Below are 17784 nucleotides of genomic sequence, written 5' to 3' on the forward strand. Positions count from 1 at the left end.
TACACGCGTATAATACTGACCGCTGGTTGCGCTCAGAATACGTACCTTGATGAATCAGGCCCATCTCCGGAGCAGAGCTGACAGCAGTGGATGTCTTCAATTTGGATGATGTACGCCAGCTTCAGCTGACGTACATTAACAAGACAAGATACCGAAAAAAAACATTTTTCGGGACTTGTTAGATTGCGGCCAGAGCAGTCACCATTCTGTTGAATGGTGACTGCTCGCAAAAACGATCAGGAGTGCAAAGCAGCAGATATCCATGATATCTGCTGCGATGCACCTTTAATAAATTTGCGGAGGGCACATCGGGACTTTAATTCCACGGTAAGTGCACAATAGTGCACTACCGTGATTTGTTAAATATGCCCCTAAGTGCCTTCACAAAGTATTGGTTTAGGGGTGTGCACACTTATGCAACCTGGTGTTATAAAAAATATATATTTTTACTTCCTATAAAAATGACTATTTATTTTTCTCTTGAATTTTGGGTTCACATTAAAGATGATCTGACACGATTTATTTCAGGCTTTATATCACAAACACCACCAATTTCAATAAGGGTGTGTATACTTTACATAACCACTGTATACATACGGAACTGCACCAATTAATCAGACAGACCCTGATGACTACAGAATCTTTTTTAAGCCGTGAATTCTAAAGTAAAGTTTCCTGCTGTTGTACAGAACTGATTAGGATTCTGCAGCACTTACAAACACTCATCAAACCTGCCTCAATTCAGGAGGTAATTATTATGGCTTTTGTGTGTGTTTATGCTTATAATTTGCTATGGAAATGATTCCTTTCATCTTGTGCTCATCGCGCTGCGGAAAGCAAATCATTACAACTGACCCCGACTAGCCGAATTATCCAGCAGCCTACGGAGGACTCTGTGCACCGATTCCGTGTGTGATAAGTAATAAGAGAGAGGTGGAGGGGATGTGTGTTCTATCAGTGTAACGATAGAGACGGGTCTCAGCCTTGTATATAGTGGGGGGGGGGATAGAAAGCAGATATAGGACGATCAATTTCTGCTTAAAACAAACCGTCATTTAGACAAATAATTATTTGATTATTCAGATAAGTTTAATGGGATATTAAATAGAAATTTGGACTGTGGGTTCATACCAAGGTCACGGCCTATAGTTTTAGCAGCAAGATTCCCCCCTTTTCTGGAAAAAAAAATACTGGGGTCTCTGGGATGTTTCTGCCCTATTAATAACAGTGAGGCCCATTTTCAATGGATAGGTGACAATGGGCCCAGAGATCTGAAATATACGCAGGGGGCCTGATTCATTAATGCAAAAAGAATGTATTGTGCATTTTTATAAAACGCATGTACATCAGGGTATACGCACGACTGTATACAACAAGGAGCGGATGGGAAGATACGTCTGGTGATGAATACGGGACTAGGTCCGCTCTGCTCTAACAGACACTGCAGGATACGTCTGATACGTATGTGGAATATAGAGTCACAAAAGCACGCACAGAAAAATAAATATTTAATTAATGTAACCTGTTAATAATATAGTCATTAATGTTCCAAAAAATACATTTATTAGGATGTTATTAATGTCTATTGTACATAAAATACATTTTCACAGTTGCTCCTGATTACAGAGTAGCCCCGCCATGATGCATCTTAGCGGTACATAAATATTCATCACTGCTATGTGCAGCGATGCATATTTAGTTGCACCGCATCAAATTGACGCATAGCCCCCTAAATATAAAAAGTTAAAACATTTACAAGAGGCGAAAACATCTTTAGAATCCCGCTGAAGACTGCGTACAAAATAGGTAACACGCCAGCAGTGTACAAGTCTTCAGACCCCGCACTAAATAACCGCAGCGCAGTTCTACATAAACTAACCGGTTTCCAGAACAATCGCTGTTGGCTCCCACTCATTACTAAACGTTGGACTCGCCAGATGTCGCTGTTCCTCACTGCTTATTGGCTGTCAGGTGTTTGGTAAACTACCCCTGTGATTAATTGTGAGGAAGATCAACGAGCAATAATAGTAAAAGCTGTAGTTTATTTCTTTATATGTAACTGTACTAAAAAATCTCTGATTATCTTTAGTTACCGGTAGGATATATTTATCTATTTTACAGAGACACTAAACCGCCCATAACCCCCTTGCTTCCCCCAAACAAACTCCTGCAATTCTTCTTAGACCTATATGGGTACCCCGGTGGGGGCCAGTACGTAGCTTAAGGGATTTCTCCGGCGTTAACCCTTTGTTAAAAAATGCCATCACTTTGGCTCTTCGCCTCTTGTGAAATAGAGCCTGCTGCATTTTATGTGCAGGAACACAGGGCAGGGTTATATTAACTCATAGATGCACAGAGCAGAGTCTTGTGGAGACATGGAGAGAGGATGAGGCCTCTCTACATCCAGTTACGCCCCTGCTGGTTACATTCCTTATCCCTGTAATAAGCCGCATCCTGGAAGAACGCTGTGTATTATTCTAGAGAGATAGAGGCTCCTTCCACGTTCTGTCTCCCACCCACCACTCCCTGCTCTTTTCTTCCGCAAATCACAGGATGTTTCTCATCCATTTAATTGTACCCGTAGGGTTTCTGTCCAACCAGAGCAGCATTGTCTCTGTCAGATCATAATAGGATCAGACACCGAGACAACTTCATTAAAAGATCATCTAAGCTCATGGTATCTGTGATACAGGACGCTGTCTGACTAACGGCTGCTCCGGAGTCTGGCTGAGCATGGAGGTGGCATTAAGGAGAAGGAATTTGTCTGCCATATCTGCTGAGCGTCACGTCCCCGGCGTGCCCACGAGTATGAGCAGAGACTCACAGATTCGGGATTAGTAATATACTCTGGTATGACAGGGTTCAGTTATCACTATGATGTCTCTGGGATGTCAGAGTATTTCATACAGCTGTAAATGCCGCGGTACTGATACAATGTGATACTGATACATACTGATACAATGTGACATCATTAAGCCTTGAACACAACCACCATTAATACAATGTTAGTGAAGCCAGCCACAAAATCTCACACTATGCATTGAGTTAAGCTCTGTGGTGAGCTAACTTCAATAATTTATTTCCACATTTTTTGAAATGAACAGTGAAATTGTATTATGATCCAATGTATGTTTTTCCACCATCATTTCCCACTGAGTGAGTGATATTTGGTGATGATGGCGCATACTTGCCTACTTTCGGCAAATGCATTCTGGGAGAGGGGCGTTACTAGAGGACAGGAGGGAACGGGGCACGACCAAACGCGTCATTTTGGCCCCGCCCCCGCAACGGAAATGCTGTTTTGTCACGGGGGACAGGGCCAAAATGACGCGATTCACCGCAAATCGCATCATTTTGCCCAGGCAATTGCGGGATGCGGGAGACTTGCCTGCTCTCCCGGGAGTCCGTGAGACCGACCCGAATTTCGGGAGTCTCCCGGATATTCCAGCAGAGTTGGCAAGTATGTGATTGTGACCTAAGGGAGAGATTCAATTCAGCGCGAGGTGTCTCCGCGATGTCCACGGTGACACATTGCGCCGATTTTATGGCAGGAGGAACGACCACTCAATTTTTCCCGCACCCCGTAGAGGTGTGCAGAAAAATGTTTGGAGATTCCTACCCATAACGGCTGGCCAATTGTACAGCCGGACATGTGGGGGTGTCCGCTCACCACACCGCCAGAAGGTGAATCTCCCTCTAAGAGCCAACATCTCTATCTCCCTGTGGGCAGTCTTCTCTATCATTGTACTGGCCAGAAGTCTTCCTTCTGAGATACCAGTGGACTGCAGTGCACGGCTACATCACATATCAGAGGTTATTTGTGAAAACTGACGCACCTATTACGATGCAAAAAAAATGTAAACTGTGTTTTGCTGCCACCAAAAGTGAGACTGATTTATTTTTCTGTGCAGTCATGAGGAATTTTAGCATTGAAATCCTCATGCTAGTGTTTAGTTAATTGGTTCCAGTTCCAATAACTGCAAAATAGAGACATCAGACATGTTAATTAAAAATTTAAGTGACCTAGTAGGTCGTGATGGTTTCAATAACCATCTATAGCAAGAATCTCATTAATGCAAACACAAAATCACAATTCAATTTTCAAGTTCTGTTACAGTTGCTGTTAGAAATCTATGTGTCTCTAAAGTAACAGAGATGCTGTGATGTGATTGGTCAGATGCATGCACTGACGGGGCACAGGTTTGCCCACAAATAGTTTGATCCTTACAAATAGTTTGGTCATTACCGTAACAGTCAGACAGATGGATCTTAAGGAATATTAAACAAAAAAAAATTCTCCACAACAGACCAATATTAACTTGGCAAAATTAAGTTATGATTATTGCTAGATTGCAGATTATTTGTTGGTTTAGTTTCCATTTAAGTGATATTCAAAATATATTTACCCCCTGAGTTATAGCAAAATAGAAGTCGCCAGCCCCCTGTTTCTTAGGTTGCTGTGGGCAAACGGGAATCACTACCAGATCTAATCATGGCTGGTATAGGGATTAATGATCCCTAACTACAGCTTGGTTTCTAATCATATTTTAATCTATGTAATTCCTTTCTAAATGGCCATAAAAACTAAATTATAAGATTAATTTGTGCCTGGTTTCAGCCAGATGTAATAGAACTACATGACCCATCAGTCCTTACAGGCCAAAGGTAGTTTCGTAGCAGTTGGAGCCTTATTTAGTTTCTCACTAAGTAGTGATTTGATGGGGACCTTGCAAGCATCCTGGATTGAAGGAATAATGGCATGTGGGGGGGTATGAAGATACCAGGTTTATCTGGCCCAATTATACCCACTTCACGCTGGCTGGCCACCCAGGGGTGACTTACTATGCCAGAGAAGCATACCCGGTACCTTCTAGGGATCCTATAGTGAAAATCGTTACAAAAATACAACAATACATTTATTGTAATAAAAACACAATCACCAGAATTCTATATACAAACAGTAAATAAATTACCACAATATCTGTCCCTTACCCCACTAGCTTAAGGAGTTATAGTCACCTGGTTGTCCTAATAGGATGCTCAGTCCAGCAGAAGCCTGGGCTTCAATGCTGAAGTTATTCCCAGGATGGAATCAAAATCAGTAACAACCCTCCCCTGGGTCTCACTCTATCCGCTATACCCTGTAGTGTTCTCAGCTCCAGGGGCTGGGTCAGGGGTGGTCTTAGATAGTGGGATCCTCTGAAAGTGGCCGTCTGTTAAAAGGGGCTGTCACAGGGCTGTCCCTTCTCATCCCAATACCTCCATTGCTCCCCTGCTGAGTTGACTCCAAGGTGTCTAGCTGAGTACAACCTGATACAATGGGGACATCCTCAGGTTAATTAAAGGGCAATGCCAAGGTGATTAAGTGACACTCCCAGTATTAACACCTTTTTCAGCCAGAACTTCCAGCTGATCAGGACTTCCTGTAGAGAATGGAGGGAGAATGTATGCAGCTACACCCCCCTCACGTGTATCCTGAAACTGAACCCCACCGAGTCCTTACCCATAACCCACCTGGCATCAATTTAATAACAATGTAGAACGGTATCACTGCAATATTAACAATGCACATTTTTACAATGGGTAACACATAGTGAGTAAGTCTCCTATATACTCATGGCTACAATGTTCCCTCATCCCCTTGTAATGAGACACTTCACTTACAATCTGGTGAGCTGGGGAACACTAACAGGGCTATAAAGATACATATTATTATACTCTACCTTGTGTGAGATACGAGGGGCAGGCTGGTTAAGGTGATCTCAAACCTGTTTCAATCACAGGGGGTATTAGGTAAAGAAAGAGAAACATCCTTATTTCTTGTCTGCACTCAGAAAAATCCACGGACATATTTCAAAATGTTACAAGATATCTTTAAATATTGAATCAATTTGTAGTGTAATCTCCCCCAGCCCAAGCTCCATCTTTTTAGCATCTGTATGTTCCAAAAATCTCACCCATCGCTTCCTGTGTGTATGAATGTTATACACAATATTTATCATTAGATGAAATACCCAGCTGGCTGGATGAGGGTCCCCAGGCAGTTTGTCGACTCTCTGTGTGCGTGGATTCGTGGCTGAAGAAACACGACCTATCACAGCGCAGGGAGCGACGTCAGCCAGCGCAGTCTGCTGCTCACTCATATACAAATAATGTCAGTTTTATTATCAATGACAAGCTGTCCTCGCACTGCAATACTCTGAGATCAGACACCTGAACGTGTACCAGCATAATATACACTGTCAGGGGGCTAGCAAGGCTAGACTAAAGAAATACAGATCTATAGGAGAAACAAACTGGATGATATCAATATGTCTGTGTATTGTCAGAGATTAAGGGAATATCATACCAAAATATCCAGATATATTTGTATAATATTCACAGATTATAGACAAGTACACACACATATATATTTCACACCATGCTTATTTATATATATATATATATATATATATATATATATATATATATATATATACTGTATATATTTAACAACAATGTTAAATTAATGACAATAAAGCATATATCACGTATCTTGGCAATAATTTCAATTTACTAGAAAGAATTATTGTATTTTTTATGGCCTTTAAATTAACATTACTGCTAATTTACATGTATTAGACACTGGGGGAGCGCTAATAGTGTAGTAACAGTTATACAAACAATATATATAGGATTCAAAACCGCATTGAAGACTTTGATCAAATAGAGATGTATGTTATCTGTAATAAAGATTTCCTCCCAGGACGATGGAATTCCAAACATCCAATATGGAACTTTTCATACAATCCTTTAAGTGCAGCAACATCTGGATGAAGACGCTGCGGTTATTCCAGCACAGATCTATGACACCCACATATCAACAAAGAGGGGAAAAAAAGGCCATAGGGTGGTTTATCGTGTGTGGTTTATCTGTATTGTAATAATAAAAATATGGTATAACATGACCTACCTGCAGAAGTCAAACCGGAGAAAGCCTTCTACTGCCAGGTCTGGAACAGGATGTCCACCGGGTCTTTCCTGCCTTAACAAGATGCCAAATTCACTGAAAACTCAGTGCAGACGGGCTCCCTACGCGTTTCGTCACATATTTACTGAAAAAGTTAATGACAAGCATGAGGATTACTGAGTTATTCGTATTAGTTACTGTGAGGAGCTCTGCTACACAAGATAGTGAGATGGGGGATGGCATACGCACAGACAAGGTCAATAAGCTCCTCCTACTACCGACACTGTGAGGAGCTCTGCTATTACAAGATAATGAGGTGGGAGGTGTCATGCACATAGACATGATCACCAAGCTCCTCCTACTAGTCACTTTGATGAGCTCTGCAACACAAGGTAATGAGGGGAATGTCATACATACAGACATGGTCCCTGAGTTAGTCCTTCTACAATCACTGTGAGGAGCTCTGCTACACAAGGTAATGTGGATGGGAATATCATATGCACAGATATGATCACTAAATACCAAGTAATCACTATGAGGATCCCTATGTAACAATTTAATGATGTGGAAAATGCCAGAGGCAGAATGGGGGAAAGACAGAGATCTGCTGACAGCTAACGTGACCCAACTCTAGTACTCAGTAGAGTCAACATGGGCCTGAATCACTGTCCCGTCTTCTCCCAACTTGTAGAGTCCACATTCAGCCTACTGTGAGCACAGATGGGGGGAAAACACTGTAACTTTACAGAACCAAGGATCAGGAGCCCTCAATCTCCATCTGTCACTGTACAGCAGGCAGACGGGCGCAGGGAGCAGTTCACCTGCACGTTAGTGGTCCCCGTCGTGTTACAGTCGTATATCTCGCTGGCTGCTCTCCATGTTTGTATTATTTGTAGCACACGTGGGGTAGATGACAAGGTGCGCTATCACTAGGACAATTGTTCACAGTATGAGCAGACAGGACAGGTTTATGGCATAACCCAGTGTTGGCTAACCTGTGACACTCCAGGTGTTGTGAAACTACAAGCCCCAGCATGCTTTGCCAGTAGATAACTGATAGCTGGCAAAGCATGCTGGGGCTTGTAGTTTCACAACACCTGGAGTGTCACAGGTTAGCCATCACTGGCATAACCTTAGTTTAGCCGTCTTGCAGTGTATTCTGAGATTTGTCACTTTCTATACAGAATTGTCATCTGTTCATGTTAGTCTACACTTAAGGGGCAACGATACATCACAAACCCCCCTTCAAAACCCTGATAAATTTATACACACAGAGATTGCACAAGATTTACTTTGGTGAATGGCGAGATCGAGCGTCTGCAGGTCACCTTGGATGGCCCCAAAGCCATATAGCAATATTATAGAGTGTGCGTGAATATTGCGGTGCGCTATTTATCCACGCCAGTCTTCCAACATCTGTAAAATTGGCAAACAAATCCATTTTGATTCCCTGTTGTAAGAAGAAAAAATTTAAAATATGCAAAAGTGGTAAATGTTTTTTTATAGTATATTATATGCAGACACAAATACTTCCCACCATTTCAAAAAACAAATTTGGAGCACAATTAATAAACACTCAGATTTGCCCAAACCATGGGCCCACTTTACTGCAAGGCAACGTTCCTCTCGGGACTCGCAAATCAGTACAGTCCTTCTCAAATGGGACTGTTGAGAGGCATGCACACACACACACACACACACACACATTATATATATATATATATATATATATATATATACACACACACACACACACACTATATATATATATATATATATATATATATATATATACACACACACACACACACATTATATATATATATATATATATATATATATATATATATATATATATATATATATATATATATATATATATATATAGACACACACATATACATGACAAAGTGAGTGGTTTACAACAGGCCTCTAAGAGAGGAATCAGCTGCAGGTAAAGGCTACAGACCGGGTTACACACGTATATCAGTAGACCTGGGTTATTATATACAGGTGTAAGACATAAGTGACAAAGTAAAAGTATAAAGTGTGATAATAACTTACATGCTTTGAAAGTGCCTCTTCCTCAGCTAACAGCAACGCTGACAGGGTGTGTCTGCAGTGAGGAGCAATTATAGAACACCTGCAGTGAACTCCCGTTTAAAGGCAAGAAGGGAGTGTCACCTGTCCATCAAGCTAAGAATGTGGGAGGAATATCAAGCATAAAAAAATGTATTGTGCCACTATGCATTGTGACCGATGCCAGATAGTGGCCAGTGTCTAGGGTGTTGGTCTCTGTCTATCTAGCATTAGGGTCACAAGAAAGAGCCTAAAACGCTATGTTGTCAATGTACTAAACCATCCTGAAAATAAAAGCAAAGTAAAAAAGCAAGAAGGTGTTTGTGTCACTATATATATGTATATGTATATATATATATATATATATATATATATATATATATATATATATACACATATATATATATATATCCATACAACACAATATATACTGTATGTTCAGATTTTCTTGTCTTTCTTATGACAGATTCATACAGCTTTGGGAATTCAACCACAGTAACTGGATAAATATGAATATGGTGTAGGAAAAGTCAATTCTGGCAATACTTCCCCTCTCAGCTGAACTACAGTTCCCATACTACTCTGCCAGGTTGCTATAAACAAATACTTTGCTTTCTCAGTGATTGGTGAAGAGGGCTGTTGAAGCACATGAAGAGCGTCTCTGACAGTGGTATTTTTAGATTCTCTTCCAGAATCAGACTCTGCGGGAAGCCAGGTCCCTGGGGGGCTGCAGAAACCCCTTCCTGCCAGTTCTCCCCTCATCTCTCAAGCAGACTTTGAACTGCGAATGTTTCATATTTCCAATGTTTCCATGTGATGAGAATGGTAATCTCACTTTGTTCTGGAATGAAAGCTTGGTTTAAACACCCGTCACTTTTAATAGTGGTTTTTATAAAAGTGTGATAAAAATCCTGTTTTATTTATCTTCTTCCTCAGATATCAGCCCATGTACAGTGCCCTAGATCCATCAAAGTGTCCACGGCAGTATGCGAGATCTCAGAGCTGCCGCTCTATGAAGTTGGCTATTACTGCAGTAACATGAAAAGATGAAACGATGGGTCCCAGCAAGATGAAAACATATTAGAGGTTATAATGCAGCATTTACATAACGTGCAACGTTCCTCCTGATCTACCTTATATATAGTACATCTGGGGCAGCAGGGTGGCTTAGTGGTTAGCACTTCTACCTCACAGCACTGGGGTCATAAGTTCGATTCCAGATCATGATCATACTGGTAGGTTAATTGGCTGCTATCAAATTGACCCTAGTGTTGAGAATGTATGTTTTCCCCGCGTTTGTGTGGGTTTCCTCCGGGTGCTCTGGTTTCCTCCCACAATCCAGAAAAAAAACCATACTGGTAGTTTAATTGGCTGCTATCAAATTGACCCAAGTCTGTGTGTATATTAGGGAATTTAGACTGTAAGCTCCAATGGGGCAGAGATGGATGTGAGTACGTTCTCTGTACAGCGCTGCAGAATTAGTGGCGCTATATAAATAAATGATGATGATGGTGATGAAGGTAAAGTGTGTATTTCAGAGGACATTAACATTGATTGTATAATCCTAAGGTTTATATGGCATCGAACGCCAACATTGAAACAATAGTGCTGAACAGTGTAAGTAACTGTTAGGTATATGAATTTGTTTCAGGAGGAAAAAGAAACATTGTAGTCATTAATCATACAACTTTCCACAGGGAAGCTATCCTCTATGGATCCCCGTGAAGACCTGGAGCAGGTGATAGCAGTTTTGGGATTAAAATCACATTGTAGTGTATTGTTCCTGCCGTTGTCAGACACAAATCTCAACTGAGAAGCAAATACAAGGCACCTGTGCTCCGTCCTCAATGTAGATAGATGGATAACACAGCGACTCGTCCTCTGGTTGGTGGTTTTAGGATTTGTAGATGTAATCCTCCCTTACTGCCTGGTAATAGTGTGACAATATTGGAAGGATCATGTTGTATCCTAAGGTGTTTGAAGCCTCATATAATTGCTTCTTACCCATTTTGAAAACCCACCTAGTTCCTTTCTCAACAGCGTAATGATCAGCTATAGAAAAGTTTACATTTGTATAACACTGTCGATCGATTTTATCAATGAAGTTCATCATTCTCAATCAAAATCAGTATGCCATAGTGGGCAATTGTTTTGTTTCTGCAGAGCAGGGATAGTCTTTAGTATTTTCAACTTTTACAAAAGCCTGATGAGGGGAGTCCTGGAGTGAGTAGCTGTAGCTGGCTCATTAGGTCAGTATGTGTTTTGGACTGTCACCTCAGATATCTGCCTGATTAACGGATTGCAACTGTCTCTAGCTTAAAATAAGGGTGTTGTTAGTATTTGATCTCTCTCACTCGAACAGCAAAATTAGAAGAGAGAGCTCGATGGATAAAAACAACCCTGCCCTGATACAGAGTGACTTGTACTGTATGTAGATAGGGTCTAACGGGCATATCATTGATTTCAACGTTTTTGGGTTTTTTTAAATATATATTGCTGAACTGAGACATTCAGTAATAAGTTTGTTGATGAATCAGGGGCAGGACGGCATCTGCTCCCCAGGCCGGTCCCAAAGTGGGCTACCGGGCCATCTGCATTTTTACAATAGGCTACTGTCGAGTCTTGCCTCCCAGGCTAAAGCTTGCCAGCCCTCCCCTGTGCTGAATGCCAACTTCTAACTCGGGAGGTGGCATTCCTGCTAACCTGTCCTCTCATACCACCCACTTGTCTCTTTTTTTAAAAAAAAAAATACTCTCTGTATAAAGAAAGTTAAAATGGCAATAATTATTTTTTTTATTATAAATCAAATACATTTTTGCGGTTCAACATATCAACAACAGGACACAGGAGTAAGAGTTGTATTATGCAGGAGGAAACTGTTGCTAGTGTTGTCAAGATTACAATATGAATGTAATGCACAGACCGGTACGGATACTGCAGCCATTGTCAGTTGTTGGGTTAGTTGCTTAGAAAAAAACATTTACAGGCATAAAGTGCAGGTGGAAGTTAGAGCAGTGATTAAAAGACTTCACCTATTAGCAAGTAGATGGAGTAACACAAAAGGTTCATTGGGCACGGACGGGAGTCAGGTGCCCGGCCCAGTGTAAGTGAATGACACATCTGTTGTACAATGTCCTAAAGGGCCCATATTACCAGCTCAGGCGTGAATGAATCATTCCCTGAGAACTTCCCTGTTCAGTGGCAGCTGGAGAAGTATCAATAAACCGGAGGAGACTAATGACACGTTATATGTGGAAGGGATTTATTAAACAAATTGATAATAATCTGTAATTACCAAACACCCTGGCGAACTTTGAAATGATTTCTGGTGTTTATATAAACTTCATAGTGAATGAATCCTTGTCTGAATGGAAGTCTGCAGCCTCCAGAAATCAACATTAACCAAATATTGTGACCTATTCCTCTACTATACTTAAAATTTAAATTGTTTTATGTAAAACTAGTAACATTCACACACACACAAACATATATATATATATATATATATATATATATATATATATATATATATATATATATATATATGCAAAGACCGCAGTATATCACAACGATCAATATCACAGAAAAGGCTATGACTGTGGGGGGGGGACGGGACTTTCTTTCCTATGCTTGCCATCCTTGCTGCCAGTAAGACTACAGAATGACAATGTAGGATGAGTTTAAAGGGGAATCCCATTAAAGTCTGGTTAGTGCAGCATTTCAGAATAAAATAATGGAATGCATTATTTGTTTTTCAGCTGCTCACCATCCAGTCCGTTTCTAGTTTGGCAAGCAGTTAAATGTTTTAATCAGCATTCAGAAGTAGTGTATTTCAACCACAAGGAAGCAGAAACAGCATAGTTGATTTGTAAAAACATCTTAATATCAATTAGGAAACAAATTAAAAAATAAATGGAGATCTCCTTCCAAATCATTCAATGTTTAATAACAGGGCAAAATAGTTTATCGTGAGGAAGGTAACAATATTATCTCTGATCATGTTATGGAAACTATTACACATACATATATGTATATATATATTTATTCCCTTTCATCTTGGAACAACTTGATTTTCCATAATTAAAATAATTATGCTGGGTACCACAAGTTATTGGTATAATGCCTGAAACTTGCAATACCTGTACCTAAAATTGACAGCTGGAAGACTAAGATATAACTGTTGCAGACGCAACAATGTACAGAGAATTTTTTATTACTCACACCAGTTCCTGCCCCAATTGGAGCTTACAGTCTAAATTTCCAAACATACATGCACTCGAACACACAGGTCCTTTTTAATCACCAGTCAATTAACCTGCCATGTATGGGTAAATACAACGACAAGAATGTAGCAAACTATGGGGGTTTAGATTAAGACTTTTGGACTTTAAATGTCGTAACATAGGCAGCTGAGAACAGCAAACACAGACAAATGCTAGAAGTACTTGGAACAAAAGGTTATGGAGAAGGAAGAGAAGCTGGAACAATGAGGAAATATGAAAAACTGTATAGGGAGCGAGGGATTGTGTAACATCCAAAACAACATTATAATAATTATATTAATATGAATAGATGCACATACCCTACTATGCCAAACTAAAAAAAATGGCATGTGTCAAATTGCAATCATAATACCAGCATGGCTACAAATTGCTGGTAAGGAGTATCAGACAGTTGCCACATGTCTAGCAGGAACAGCCATGTCGGTTTTGCATAGAAGTTCTATTTCAAATATCAGGAGTAATTTCAGTGCCTTGTGGTACCCAGCTTAATTATTTTAAACCAGGCAAATATGTTTTTATTATTTTTCAGTGGAGTTACCCTTTTAAGTTTAGTGCTCCATTGAAATGGAAATATGAACCTAAAATATATTTAAAATAAAAAGAAAAGTACGTTTCTGGATGGATCTAAGGCACGTGTTTGTAAAGGTACTGCCTGAGCTGCCGAAGATTCGGGCAAACTGGGTCCAACATGTTTAACAAAGTTCTACAACTAGGAGACTGTGATTTGAGTAATGATCTGTACGAGTTAATCAAATGCAGACTTCATATTCCACAACGAGTATTGTTTTATTCTATAATGAATGTATTTAATTAGGGATGACAACTGAAGACATAAAGACATATGAACATGTAAAGCGGATTTGTAAAATCTATGCATCTAGTTACGAGGTGATCCACAATATGTGTAGATTACTGAAACATGGAAGAAATGGATGATGGGAAACATACAGTATAACAATTCTATGAGACTAGAAGTGGTGATGGCATTTTTTTATTTTTTTTACACATGTAGATATTTTTAGCATATTCTAAGTGCCTCATTCTGATAACTAAGAATTCACTGTACTAAATGAAGTGGGTTACACAGACATAACGTAGTGCAATGCTGCTATTAGGAAGGAGCTCTCCCATCGTACCACAGCAGAGGCATCTTTTTGTATTTAAACTACAGGAAATGCTAAACAATTTCACAGGATCCATAGGGCACACCATATGTAAATGGCTTTATATCCAGCCTTCTTACTTTAAGTGTCCAACGTGCCCCTCTTCCTACCCCCATTGTCTCTATTTTGGGGTGATCCTGGGCAAATATGGTTGGCAAAAATATCAATGTATTAGCACTTGCATTAATTTAAATTACACAATAGCGTCACTGTCATTGGGTACCGTCATGTACACATTTCTGTTGTGTTCCAGTAATTTCAATCAAATTTAAACAACATCCCCTCATCAGATCGTCCAGTAAACCTTAGAGAACAAGACACAATGTTAAACATTGACAATGTTGGTCCTTCGTCTTCCAATACACGGTGAGAGCCCCACTGACCAGGTGGTTAAATCATGTCCAGCTGGGAGGGAAAGGAAACAGAAAGCTGTCAGCAGAGTCACATAACGAACGATCGTATAGACAGAGGAATATTCTTCCGGATTCCTTACCAGATCGTCCACGTCGCCCTCCTCGTCCAACATGGACGTGTCTTCTGCTTTCGTCTCACTCAGGGCCAAGAACTGCAGAACAAAGAAAGAGGTGATGGGCGTTACACCCATGCTGTGTGTCCTATGGGCAGGGAGATGCACAGCAGGTGAGGGGTTAATCTGGAAAGTAAATGTCAGGACTATTTGTCCACCTTTCCCTGTACATTTTTTTTTTTTTTTTTGCTTCCTGACCTTTCCCCAATGACTCTGGCTTCTGGTGGATGTTATTGATGGAGAGGTCGGCTGCTCACCGATGTCAGGATCAGGGTAACATAATGACCCTGACGTATGTATACTGTATAGCGAGAGGTGGCTCAGACCTGTGTATTACAGCTGCTGTCTGTGAACGATCTCCTCAATCACACACTATCCCTGACCAACCCTCCTCCGTGAATCAGGAGCTGCTCGTACCTGCTTGGCCTCGTCAGGAGTCAGGGCGCTGTCTTTGGATTCCTCCGATGTTATCAGGGAAATATCATCTGGAAAGCAGAACAGAAAATGAGACCCTTGGCGGAGGTCACCTGGGACTTGTAGTCTCTCTGCAGTGCTCACATGTCAGTAAAAGGCAGGGATAAATAACAGGGACAGTAGTGAGAGCGGAAGGACACAGACAAATAAAATGGTTAGAGGGCTGTTGGGGTGAATGGCTCAGAGAGGAGGCCGCCGTGAGTTAAGAAAATGTAGCCCGGAGCCCCTTGTTCTGGCGCACACAGAAAATAAAGTTTTCTAGCAGATGGGAGTAACTGGACACGCCCGCCACACCCCCAGACAACCTCTTCATTCACCTTGAACAACGATTTCCCAGAATTCCTTGAGCGTGCTGCCTGCGACCTTCTCTTTCAGCGAATGGAGGAAATCATTGAAGAGCTGAATGTGGGACAACTTCAGGTACAAAAAGCAGAAAGAAGGTAAAAATCACTCGGTTTGCACGGATCCGTGACAGTGCATCAGACAGTGAAGAAAATCTACATTACAGATCTACTACCAATAATCCCATAAGTGATATCTACTCTTGTTTTACATTATTTATAGAATGCCACAGACTGGATAATGACAGCGCATTACACAGTGAGCTCAATAAGAGAACGGACAATTAAGTGAAATTGCTTATTACCAAAGAAATGATATATATTCTGTCACAGAGATCGGAGATCAGCAGGCGACCTCGACAGGTGCATTTGGGCCCGGCTTGAAAAGGCAGCGACTACGGGGCGGACAACCGACAATGGCGCAGCCGCGACGTTGCACTGAGAAACCGCTACGTACCTTTATGGCCTCAGCTCGGAAACATTTAATGCAGCTCATACTCTTCATGTAATACTGGGACTGTTTGATCTCCAGACACTCAAAGATACGTTTTATCAGCTGACTGCTCACTGAAAGATGAAAATGAAAAACACATGAACTGTAGGAACGAGGAGGAGAAACGCTCTGCAGAGAAGACAGAACCGGGAATCTACTAGTAGTGAAATTAGATATCAAATTTGATAGTCGTGACTCCGACAGACAATAAGTGCCAGCTCTGGGTCTATGGTCCTTCCGTAAAGCATACAAGAATAAGTTACATAAAACGTTTGTTGTATAAAAAAAACAAAACGAAAAAACAAACAAACAAACAACAAAACAATGTTTAACATATAAGTGATTAGTGTTACTTGTCCCTCATAATCCACCCCCCACCCCCCTCGCCCCCGTTTCCCCCCTGCTCAAGTTATTAACACAATAACAACAAGACATGCAATAACATATTATATGGACCATGGCAGACACGGCTGTATATTTATTTCATTAGCATCAGTAACTAACTGAAACTGTTATACTTTTAACACTCCGTTTCCCAAGTCACAGATTAACGACTCAGCTTTAAATTTGTCTCTGTTAAAAGTTGCCGTCTCTTAAATTAAAGCTATAAAAAGATTACTTAGCCGTCCTGTTTTTCTCTCTTTTATTAGTGCAGAGTGTGTCTCCCCATTGGAGTGTTAAATTAAAACCTCGGGCGCCGATGCAGAGTCAGACTGACAGCGCTGCGGTTTTACGCGCAGCGTATAGGAAACTACCTTTAATCCAACTTTAATGCACAATACACAGAGAGGAAGTGTCTTCCTCTGCCAGGGTGATCAGGGTTTATAAGGACTTCTGTCAAGAAAACTGGTTTGTAAATAAAAGACAGTGCTTTCATAATATGAAGGAAATGCAGTTACCCAATGTGTGCAAATAGCTGTAGGTGACAAAGCCTCTAGAACAAGTTTAGGTCACCAGTACAACCCCAGTTGCCTGTCGATCTAGAACACAAGTAGCCAACGGTGGAACCCCGAGGTGGTGAGCTACACGTCCACACAATGTGGAATGTAAGACCTTGGGACTTGATTCTGAGATGCTTTTATAAAGTAGATATATCTGTTATCCCTATATTTAAGGGAAATAGTTTAAAAGTTTATTGGGGGGGTACACATTTCAGGGACTGTAGCCCATCAGTGGGAACCACACAATTACCTGCATGGAAAGGAGAGACCTTTCAGATACGATGGACTAAACCTATCCTGGCGATCCATGCAGCTAGCAGGCGGTATGCAATGTATGAGGATTTGGATTGGCTGTGGCTCCTGTCCAATCAGCTACCTTACACACTACACACCTACAGTGATCTACCCATCCAGACTGCTCCCAGCATCAACAGGGCCGGTCGGTCCCATGTCTGCACACGGGCGGTCAGCGGTTGCGTTCAGACCGCTTTTTTACGCGCTCTATAATGAGCCAATCAGTTTTGAGGACTATCAA

The 17784-nt window shown here is 41.0% G+C and overlaps 1 protein-coding gene across 1 annotated transcript in view; it reads right to left on the minus strand.

Annotated features, from left to right (window-relative positions):
- Positions 1 to 13225: 13225 nt before the first annotated feature.
- XRCC5 (X-ray repair cross complementing 5) overlaps positions 13226 to 17784 on the minus strand; it is a 35567-nt gene continuing 31008 nt past the window's right edge. The window contains exons 17-21 of the mRNA XM_075181100.1: positions 16273 to 16382; positions 15792 to 15888; positions 15418 to 15485; positions 14968 to 15039; positions 13226 to 14879 (exon numbers count right to left, since the gene is read on the minus strand). Of these exons, the coding sequence (XP_075037201.1) occupies positions 14865 to 14879; positions 14968 to 15039; positions 15418 to 15485; positions 15792 to 15888; positions 16273 to 16382 (362 nt within the window). The 3' untranslated portion in view covers positions 13226 to 14864. The remainder of the gene's footprint in view (positions 14880 to 14967; positions 15040 to 15417; positions 15486 to 15791; positions 15889 to 16272; positions 16383 to 17784) is intronic.

The sequence above is a fragment of the Mixophyes fleayi genome, chromosome 7, assembly GCF_038048845.1.
Source record: "Mixophyes fleayi isolate aMixFle1 chromosome 7, aMixFle1.hap1, whole genome shotgun sequence".
Taxonomy (NCBI): domain Eukaryota; kingdom Metazoa; phylum Chordata; class Amphibia; order Anura; family Limnodynastidae; genus Mixophyes; species Mixophyes fleayi.